The sequence below is a fragment of the Scomber japonicus genome, chromosome 7 (assembly GCF_027409825.1).
Source record: "Scomber japonicus isolate fScoJap1 chromosome 7, fScoJap1.pri, whole genome shotgun sequence".
NCBI lineage: Eukaryota > Metazoa > Chordata > Actinopteri > Scombriformes > Scombridae > Scomber > Scomber japonicus.
The window spans coordinates 15,594,851-15,605,939 of record NC_070584.1 but is presented as its reverse complement, the minus strand read 5'-3'; the positions used below and the strand labels follow the sequence as shown (position 1 = coordinate 15,605,939).

General features: G+C 38.8%; 1 protein-coding gene across 1 annotated transcript; it reads right to left on the bottom strand.

The window, feature by feature from the left end:
* Positions 1 to 446: 446 nt before the first annotated feature.
* lpl (lipoprotein lipase) lies at positions 447 to 7,862 on the bottom strand. The gene is made up of 10 exons (XM_053322662.1): positions 7,725 to 7,862; positions 6,669 to 6,868; positions 6,051 to 6,230; positions 5,425 to 5,536; positions 4,365 to 4,607; positions 3,372 to 3,614; positions 2,541 to 2,661; positions 2,102 to 2,284; positions 1,856 to 1,963; positions 447 to 1,612 (listed from the first exon to the last, which is right to left on the bottom strand). The coding sequence occupies exons 1-10, from the start codon at positions 7,822 to 7,824 to the stop codon at positions 1,561 to 1,563; spliced, it is 1,542 nt and encodes a 513-aa protein (XP_053178637.1). The 5' UTR covers positions 7,825 to 7,862; the 3' UTR covers positions 447 to 1,560.
* Positions 7,863 to 11,089: the final 3,227 nt, after the last annotated feature.

The following is an 11,089-nucleotide window of genomic DNA, read 5'->3' as shown; positions in this document are numbered from 1 at the left end:
TGACCAGAAATGTCTAGCAGATTTCACAGCAGTACACCCAGTAGCTGTCAAAGTATTCCATTCTGGGACAAAGTGTGAAATGTACTCAATACGTTGGTCAGACCTTAAGGATACATACTATACAGTTTATTGAAAGGCTGCAGATCCCATTTCAGAGCAAGACGCTTGTGTCTTACAAACATTACAAACATGTGTCAAAATAAGACACACGTTTGTAACTATATAGAACTCTTTTTACGAGTGTTGTAATTATGTCTTTACTCCCATATTCAACAACTTAATTCTATTCAATTTATCCAATGACATTTCTTCACCTTTTTCAGAGTCACTGAGCTTCCAGGTAGAATTTAGTAGCAGTATTAGAATTATGTAGCAGTGGTTGGCTGTTCAAGGCAGTGTTTGATTGAATTATTGAATTATTATCTAAAAGCAAGGATATCGCCATATGTATCTTATATCTTTATTAAACCATCCTGGGCTCTTTATACAGTGCACTGCATTTCAGTTCATAAAAGTAAATGCACACAACAGCTGGCATGGAGACCAATTTGATCAATCATTCCCAATCCTTGTGCATAAAATCACAGAACGCTTCATTTATAAAAAATACAGACGACAATGAAAGCCTGCCAAAATATATTACAGCTTAATATACAAATATAAATGTACATTCAATAAATACAATATGACGTATTCTTGAGATGTATTATGGCTATCATGTAGGCCAGTCCATCACAAATGACAAAGGCTTGCATGCTTATCAGCAATTTTATAATGTTTGACCTTTCAAAAGGAGGGCATATTGTAGACTGAGCTTGAGGTAAACTGTTTCAGGTGACACTGTTGACCCATTTATAAAGTATTTAAGGGGCACTTAGCCATTACTGGAACATTTAAGAAGGGACCAAAACCAAAGAATGTATATCCCTGCTAGACTGCAATCTCAGTAACCATTACATTGAAATGAGGGGACAGAGAGCCTTTTAAAGTGACCAGTGACACAATAACCAAAATGCGATCAAAAAAAAGCAAGGCTGCAAGAGATCAGATATTAACATATAACTCAAAATTCAAAAAAAAAATATAATACTGATTAAAAAAGGTATTTACAAAGACCACTGTGATTCTCCATTCAGTAGATAGTCAATATTTCTTTGGTCCCTGTCGATTGTTGGCAATTAGTGGTTAGGTAGAGAAAAATATAGGGACAAAAAGATCATTTTGCGCATTAAAAAAAAACAAAACAAAATGGTTGTGTCTAATTTATGCCTGTCACTCTGAATCAACAATAATCCAAGTTCACATAGGCAAAGAAAACACACCAAATACATCAAAATCAGTATAAACATATGGAATACAAAAGCATAAACAAATGAAGGTCATGTTGGCTGTGCTGGGAGTTGAAGTCAGAAGGAAAAATAGGAAGAATCAGAGAAAAACGTATCATTGAGTACGTGTCCAGTTGCTTGCAAAGATTTTCCCAGTGTTGCGCTGTCCATCTTTGGCTATGTATGTAGAGATGGATGATGTGCATGATGTGGGTTGTGTTCAAGTGCAACTTCAAGCATCGTTCTGCCCAAAATTACTACCCTGTGTTTTCAGCTTGTGCAGCCTGGAAAAAGGAAAGACAACAGTAAGCAGGAGTCAGGCAGTCTTTTCTATGGTTGTAACCATCATTTTGCTCATTCAATCTGGAGTGTGCCATTTTAAAACTTTTTCTCACCAAAACCGAAATTTAAAGTTAACTAGACAATACATAAATAATTAATTTTTATAATTAATTCATTATAAATGATCACCTAAGTTTGTTTAAGATGGCACACTCTAGATTCCAGGAAGCTGCTCTTCAACTTACAGTTTCTCTTTACGGCTCAGAGTGTCTTCTTTTGACTTGACAAAGACTGCATCTTCTCCTCCTCTGACCAGATAAGCAAACTCCCCTTCCTTTGCACTGAAGATCAACCTGAAATCACACATAGCAAAATACAATCAATTTTAAAGTAAAACCTAAATTTCAGGAAAAGAATACCAGACTGAAGCACCTAAATGTCACTGTATCTATTCTAGATTATTCTAGCTAATGATATCTTTCTGAACTCACTTGGACTGTTTCTCCCCAGATTTGATGCGCAGTTTTCGGATGTGGAACTTGCTGCTGCCCCACCAGTCTGACCAGCTGATGATCGTATCCTTCTCCCAGCGCACCTTCACGATCATCAGGTCTCCGATGTCCACGTCCGTGGTGATGAGGAAGGACAGAGTGGTGTTACCATTCAGGACCGGCCTGCAGGATTGGAAGGAAGAACAAGGTTCAGAGGTCAGGAGATAACCTTGGACTGTCCTCTACATGTAAGCATCCCTGGCATATCTTAGCATGTGATGTATGCAGCACAAGTGAGTTTTTAGTCTTTATTTAGAGGTGGTTGTAGACATTCTTGCTGACTATCTGTTTACTGTTTATATGCAAGATATAAAGATATATGTGTGCATGTGTGTATGTTTGTTTGATGTTAACAGATTGTACTGTTAAATATACGTACAAGACATGGGCAATATCCTCCCTCTCTCCATGGGTTCCATACAAAGAAACTTTGATTGGCTGCTCTGTGAAACTCAGTGGGTCCTTACTGAAGAAATGCACCTTCACTTGGTAATGGAAAACTGCAAGAGAAGAGGAAACAGACATTTTACTGAGCACATGTTTACTCTGTGAGCCAGTTTCAATTCAGGTACTCCCAGTTCCCAGGGACTAAACAGCATCTCTTACACCACTACTTAAAGTTAGTTTAATACCAGAAAAGCCTTTATGTAACCTCAGTCTTTCTCTATCTTCATGTGACTGTCACAGTGCTGCATTTAAACACAGATTTGTGCAAAATCCTTTTACTCTTAAGATGTGTTTGGTCTGGAATAATTTACACACACTGTTATGTATTCCCATATTTATGTACCGAACAGTTAAGAGTAATGCTGTGGACTTATGCCAAAATATAATTCTTATATAAACGTTTCCATTGCTAGTGTATCACATGCAGTGGTGTTGCATTACATTCACACTAAAATATCCATGACCTCCTTTAGTTGTGACCTTCTGAATACCTGCCACTTGTTGTACACATGCGCCCACATTAGATATCTGTGGTTGTGTTATGATTTTGTGGTGCCTTTGTATCAAGTCTAGCTTTACTCCACACAAAGCACACTCAACAACAGTAGCTCATACATTGAGGATTACGCATGTTCATCTATTAACTCAACTCCCAGTAATCCTGCAAAAATACATTAATCCAGGTAGACTTTTCTATAAGTAGTTAAACATATTCCTTTCTATTACAGTAAATGCTACACATGTCATTCTTACTGCTGTTTACCTTTGTATGGCATCATGTCACGCGTCTTGAGATACATCTTGGCACTGCGGGTGGTGCGGACCTTATTGATGTTGTAGCCGAGCTTGTTGCAGCGGTTCTTTCGGCAGCTGAGGCACAGGCCCTTGTTGAAGGCCTCTTTGGAGTTGCAACGGTAGGCCATGCTCTGCTGCTGGATGTTCAGCAGAGAGTCAATGAAGAGATGGATGGAGCGCTCGTGGGAACACTTGACAAGCTGGTCCATATCTGCAGCACACAGAACACAAAAATTGTGAAACCTCTATGTCATCTCCCAAATCACACCAAGCAACAAAGAAAATGTCTTTCGTATGGATGGCTTTTACAATTCTTTCCATGTCATTTTGACCCATATTACATTTCCACCTTGTTAAATTGAAACAGCTGAGGGACAAAACCAGAAAAACTTCAACCAAGACTTTCATCTCTACACACAACAGAGCTGTGAATCTGTGGTGGTGTTATAACTGGAGGTCGACATATTCTAATTGTGGCTCTGAAAGCTTTTATAGAGTCATAGTGTCAGTTGACACCATGTAAATACCTGATCCTATCTTTTACAACTCTGTTATACACTACAACATGATCTTTCACTTAATGTGGGCAGAGATGTGTATCTGTGGTGCGGTGTGTGTCACACAAACGAGGTGTGGCAGACTGCTGCCAGCAGTTCTAAGCAACTGGAGTAAAAAGTAAAAAGACTTTGAACAACACATAAACTGTGAATGATAAACACTCAGTCCCCTCTGGCCTCAGTAGTCTTGTAGCAAAAAAAAACATGTGACACTTCAATAATAAATGACAATGAATGCAAACATCTAGTTCAAGTGCAAACTTGACACTGACTGCATTACCTTACTGCCAGTATGACAGCATAAGTTATATATAAATTAAAACTTATTCAAAGAGTCTTAAAATCATCATCTGTAGCAGAAGTGCAGTGAAGAACAAACAGAGGGGAGTGTTTGGATGACTTACTTTGGAGACCCTTGATCCCTCCCATTGCAATTCCCAGCAATGTGTTCTGGATGTCGCAGCCTGGCTGGAAGGTGCCTCCATTGGGGTAAATGTCAATGTGGCCCACAGGCCTCTGGATGCCAATGCTGCGGTCTGGGGAGCCCCTGGTGTTGGTGTGCAGGACATCTACAAACTGGGCATCATCTCGGGATAGGGTGTTCTGATTGTCTGCGTTCTCGAAGGTGGGACCAGCAGGATCCAGACCTAGAATGAGGTCATGTTTTTTACTTTTTGAAGAATTTGTTTATACTGATTGCGCACGATTTTGCATGAAGAAAGAAAGTGTTGATCAAAAAGAAATGCAAACAAAAAAGAACATGCAGATCTAGTTATTCCACTGTACATAAATATATCTGAATATAATTTTAGGTTTGCCTCTTTTCATCCTGTGCACCTCTGAAGAGCCACTGAAGCTCTGAACAAAGTGAAGCAGTGATTGCAGGCTCTCAATGGGTACCTCAGATCCCAATAAACATACCATTATTCTAAGCAGGTCAGGGAGATTTCAATGCTGGATAAACTTCATAGTGACAAATATGGGATTGGACCCACAGGCTGGCACCAACTGGCTACATGCACACATACAATGCAGGCCTGGAATGTAATGGCCCACAGATTATATTTCACTGGCATGCTGAGTTGTTCTCACGAGAAAGTCTGCAAAGATTAGATCTTATACTTTATTGTTATGTTTGAATGCATGAATTCATTGACTCAGAGACTGAATGTAGACATTTATAGTCTCTAATCAAATGAGAATCAGAAATGAATGCTTTAATTGTGTTACTATGTAAAAGCGCGAATTTATCGAAGTTATCATATCAACTTCTATAAATGTGACTAATTCAAACTGAGAACATCAGTATCTGTGTTTTCATTATCATACTATAGATCTGTTTTTTGAGTGGGCATATGATGCATTTGTTAAGCTCCACTGGAAAAGAAAGTTTTTTGAAGTGTTGATCTTTATAAGTTGGCATAAATGACTGCGGCAGATTTATGTGTGTGCGGCTTTCCTTACCAGTGATCCTGCTGATTTTATGGTCAGTGAGGTCTCCGGCAATTCCAGCCACATGTGCTCCCAAACTGTAACCCAGCAGATGAATCTTCTCCCAAGGCAACTGCAGCTCATTCTGAAAGGGAGAGGATGGATGGACTGTGTCAGAAGAACAAGCTGACAGGCCTTAAAACAGCCCTGCAGACTTATTAAAGTATTAAAACTAATTACAGGCGGTACCTGGCAGCACTCTGTTCTAGTCTTGGAAGTCACATAAAGTGAGGACAAACACATGAAAGCATGACACATTGCCAAAATCCCTTGTTCAAACAAAGGCCGAACTCCCTAAATACTGAAATTTGTAATGAGAGGCTGCCGTGAGCTTCAGACATGGTTGTAAAACGCCTTTATAGGGCGTTTAAAATCATAACCAGGAGTAAAACATATCCACAACACCACTGCTGGCTTGAAAAACATTACATCATCATTTACACATTTGTCACCATTAACCGACATCTCTACTATCTCCGCTGGCATATTAACATAGAGTGTAGAGATCATCAGGCCAAATCCTCTTAAAGACAAAGAGGATGCAGAAAATGTTATCCAGCTGTTAACCAGCCTGGACTTTCTTCTGTGAAAACACTTACTTGTAACCAGGTGACAAACTTGGCAACATCACGGCCCACTAGCTTGGTGTAGGCTGCAGAGGTCGGGTAGTGCTGATTGGCACGGGTCAGCCAGTCCACCACGATCACATTGGCAGTGGGCTCCCGGTCAAAGAGAGCAGACACCAGCTTGGGCACCCAGCTCTCAAACATCCCTGTTACCTATAATAACAGACACACAAACACCATCACACACATTCCCAGTGTCAGCTGCTCTATGTCATGATTCATTCTGGCCTTAACCCTTATCTGTGTTTGGTAGTTGGAGAGCAGCCAAAGAGTCATTGAGTTTAAATCTTTGCATGACTGACTACAAATCACATTATAGGAGAGAGATGCATGGACTATTTGCACTTGGCCCTCAGTCTCGCTTCTCTGAACTAATGTGAATTTTGAAGTATTTTTATTTGTTATTGTTACTGATCATCATTCAATTCTTGTTTGGACATGCTTCAACATTTATTATATGCTTGTTGGTTGTTTCAACATTTTTTGGCAAGACTCAATCTCTGTTTAATTTATGCTTCTGCAACATATATGTCTATCTACAGCAATGCATACTGATAAAACCTGACAAAAATGACATTCACTTTAACATACCGTCCAGCCATGTATCACAACGAAGGTCTGGGTTTCTGGATTGAATTCACACTCTGCGATGGTCTCAGGGCTGCCGGCCACGAGATAGCACATATCATCTTCTGGGATGTCTGCTGAGCGCAGGGAGAACTTGGACACAATGTCATTGTAGTCGCTGATCCATTCAGTAGTAGTGGGTAGGGGAACCGTGGTGCTGTTTACTGTAACAGACACATAGACAGGGAAAAGGTGCATTTAATAACTTTCTAATTACACCTTCTAATTATAAAGTGTACATATAACAGCTATGCAGCAATTTGAAACAATGTTGTTCTGTTTAATCAAAATGAGTCTATATTTCCAGGAGAGAAAATAAAACACTGACTTTTAACTGTTTTCAAGCAACTTTTTCAATGATATTAAATGAGGAGCAGTGTAGGGCTATAGAGCATGGCAGTGTCGCCCCCTTTTGACTCTACTGTATTTCTACCAACAAAAGTCTCATTAAAGACTCGAAATATTGCTAAGAATCAATTAAAGAATTTAGATTGGACAAACTTTTACCTCTTAACTAAACTGATTCTTTCAGTGAGTCAATTTTTGTGGCTTCAGATGTCTAAACAAAAATCTCAGGTTTTACGTGGATAAATGCCTTTATTAAGGATCTAATGTATGTCTAATTTAACACAGGTTTGTCTTTATGTTGCAGCATCGAAAATAATCTGACTGCATTTTAAACAAGAACACGACTTTTCTAAAAATGTTTTCTTTCATGATCTTTCTGCAGACAAAAGGCCTGCAGTCGCGGCTTTTCTTCATGCACATATGGAGCTGAATGGGATGAAATGGGATGCAGGTCTGCAGACTTGAACTATGAAATCTTTTCAAGGGGTTACTGTCGGTCAACACGAAACATCATGCATTAATTAACCAGCCTCCCGGATGTATTTACTTCATGAACGAACAACAAATGAATCATCATAATAGTAAAAGTATAACCTGCCATAAAACAATAAAACAATAGGCTACACTACTAACTCTGAACACTGAATTAGCCTACTAATAGGTTTTTCTTACCAAATACAGCAGTCGTGGGTTCGGGGTCAGAAGAAAAAGTTGCATAGATTTGTCCCAAAAATATCCAAACAGTCAAAAAATAGTTATTTTCTTTTCCCATATTATTGATGGTTGATGGGTTTTTTTCAATTTATGGTGTCCTGAATAAAAAGTTGGTCGAATTGTTGTATATCCAATTTAACACAGAGCACCGGTCAGAAGTTTCTTATGGTCTGAAGTTTCTTATGGTCTGTCACAGATGCCGCTCCAAGTCATCTTTATGGGTGGCTAATTTGAATATTTAGACGCGATTGGCTGGAGGTTAGAGGGCGGAGTTTAAACTTTGTCCCAGCTCTGAATCACCGTGAGGAAATCATTCACAAACTCCCACTCAGGAGAGCTGAGTTACTACAGCTCAGAGGGCTTTAATTACCGTGACCTGACTGTCAGTTATTAAATATTAATGAACAATAAAGTATTTTGAGCGAAATTTCAGTTCTTTGTGAAGTTAATATTTTGAGTGATAAAGATTACCAAAAAAAAAAGAAGTCAGAATTAGCCTCAAATTATCCCATTTTAAGTCAGTAGCATAATCACTGTCCAATGAAAGCCATGCGTTTTACTCTTCAAAGTAAAAATACTGTTTACAAAGAAGTTGTATAATCTAAAATAGAAAAGAAGTGCATTTCCACACAGCTGAAAATACATCAGCTTTTGGAGATGTATGGTGTTCACAGGACAACAAAGATATGATCATATCCACTAAATGCAGAGGTGAAGGTGTTTTATTTCATTAAAAAATGTATAAATAAGTATGTATCATTTAAATTTCTTATCTTTCAGTATGTAATAGTACAGGCCACTTCTTATGATAATAAGAAAGGTGTTTAGCATTTTGTCCCATTATAGTTTTTTCTTTTTATCAGAATCAATAGTCTTAGGATAGATCATGCTGTCATAATAATAAGAAGAAGAAGAATAACAACAACAATAAGGAAAAAAATGAGATTAATAATAACATGAGATTTAAAGGAGTTGATTTTATTGATAGTGTGGCCTAAACAAGAAAAAAGTCCTGTCAGAGGGTAGGACAGATGTGACTATCTCAGAAGGATCTTATGAGCAATGTGGGGTGTGATACGGAGCCCCCTGTCCCATTGGTTCAACATTGGGGAGCAGTCTACATCTAAGAAACATTGACCATACCACAATGCTTTGTCCCATGCACGCTGTCTCATTGTATTTAAAAAAAGGAAGCTTGAAAGGTTTAAGACCTAAAGAAAACTAAAGAGAAGCACATTCCCATCTTCATATCATGTAACGTAAAATGAAAACAAGATGTTTGGACACAGCGCATTCTTTATAGTGGCAGTTAAGCTGTTTTGTGGCACTTGGGGGCCGTGGAGAAATCAAAAACATGTGTAGGATGAGAACAAAAATGTGTTTGAGTGTTGTAGTGATGTATGTATATTTTATAATATTTATTATTCTAGGATGCCTAACAACATCAAGCAAAGAGACTGCCAATGAAAACTTGCCTTTTGGGTATGTCAGGTATATTTACATTTGTTTTAAAAATAAATTGTAATGATTTTCTTGCCAAAACACCTGCATGGGGGCACGTTACACCTTTGTTATCACTCAGGGGATGAAAAAACAGACTGCCTTATGGCCTAGATATCTTTCCACAACAATATTATTGTATGTTCTCTGGTGTTAGCACCCTCATTCCACTAATGATATTAAAGGATAAAATATCTGTGTTTTCAAACATGATACTTGCCCCCCTACTATCTTAATCTATGGAAAAAATGTCTCTTAATCAGACACACTAAATGAGATTTGGATTAAGATATCACGTGTACAGCATGACTCAGAGGAAAGGCCATGTTTTTTCCTGTGTAACCTACATGGACTTGATTTACAGATGTATGCTAAGGTCACGTTTTACTGTAAGCAATTGTTATAGCTACAACCCTGTAGAACAAAGCAACTTTAAGGTTCTTCCTCCTTCTTTACCTGCTGATAGAAATGGCTGACTTTGAGTTTGGAAGGATAAAAGACAAAAAAAGACACTTATTCACTTTCCTTCATTAAAGACTCCCAAGCAGTTTCCCTTAGTAATCAGTATATTTGTAATCTCTAAAAATAGTATGTTTAGATATGGTTGTATATATGTGCGTGTGCCAATGATTGTCAGGAAGGTGATGCTTATGGCCAGACCAGTAGGCCCAACCTTGTGATTAGAGAGATGAACGACGCCCATCCTTCAGCCTGTGATCTCAACATGTACTGCGGTCACTGTACTTGAACCCAAGGGAGACTGACAACGATCAACAACAGGGCAGAGATGCCTGAGCGTGACTGTTAAATATCCTGTACGAGATAAGCCCAGCTAGGCAACATTGTGGAAATGACGTATAGCTTCATGGAACAGGAGTTTTCACATGGGAACATATCAGAGGAATACATTTCAGCTTGGGAGTTGTTTAATACTCAGTGTACTTATCAGCAAAGGAGTTTAAGGGTGAGGGAATGTAGCGAAATGAATAGCTGAGAATGATAGACAGGTATACAGACACACAGTCTGATAAACTGCCTTTGGTGTTTTGGCCTGCATACAGATCTGATATGTCCCAGTTTAATGTCATTCAGTCCCTCTGCACTCAAATGAGTTTGGCTTTGACCCTGAGATCTGCTGAGGAAATTAAAAGATCACTGCTGAGAGAACATAGATTTCCTGCTGAGGAGGAATTCCTTCACTCTCCTGCTGTTGCTGCTTTTTTATCTGAACCATAAACCTAAAGGCATTTGCTTCACATTACCGTTTGCACTTCTGACAGATTATGCTGGCTGCAGCCTGGAAAACGGAGAGCAGCTACAGTGTGTTGAGTTCAAATTTGGAAATACATCGAAGAGATTAATTTGCTAGGAAGCTCTTTCTGGCCAGTTTAAGCTCCATGTGATGCTGCAGAAATGATTGCAAATATTTAAATAAGTGATAAATACACTCCATCTGTTTTCTTACATGTGTCTCTTTCTCTCTTGCCAGGGATCCAGTGTTTACACATGTTTACAAGATATAAAAAGGGTAGTAGAGCACTGTAGCAAACACTCTATGCAGGTGTAGTCACAGGTGTGACTTAAATCCTAATCATAACAACATACAGCCACACGTGCACCACACAAAATCCCACACAGTGAGCCATAAAGCCCATGATCGTATGTTTAGGTTTACATACACTCTCACACCCTCCGAATGGTGAAACCCTCAATATAAACGGCCAATCTGATGACTCACTGAGAAGGCTGATTCTAGGAAAAACGGAAAACAGGGATTCGGTTTCACAGGACGATGCAGCATAAATATTGCTGGGGAGCAAATT

What these genes read in the sequence shown, in the direction of transcription:
- lpl (XM_053322662.1), bottom strand. Translation starts at nt 7,824, where the DNA reads ATGGGAAAAGAAAATAACTATTTTTTGACTGTTTGGATATTTTTGGGA. An exon ending in TTGTGATACATGGCTGGACG is followed by an intron (nt 6,231 to 6,668) that starts GTATGTTAAAGT and finishes CTGTTATTATAG; the next exon opens with GTAACAGGGATGTTTGAGAG. An exon ending in TCTGGGGAGAAACAGTCCAA is followed by an intron (nt 1,964 to 2,101) that starts GTGAGTTCAGAA and finishes GTGTGATTTCAG; the next exon opens with GTTGATCTTCAGTGCAAAGG.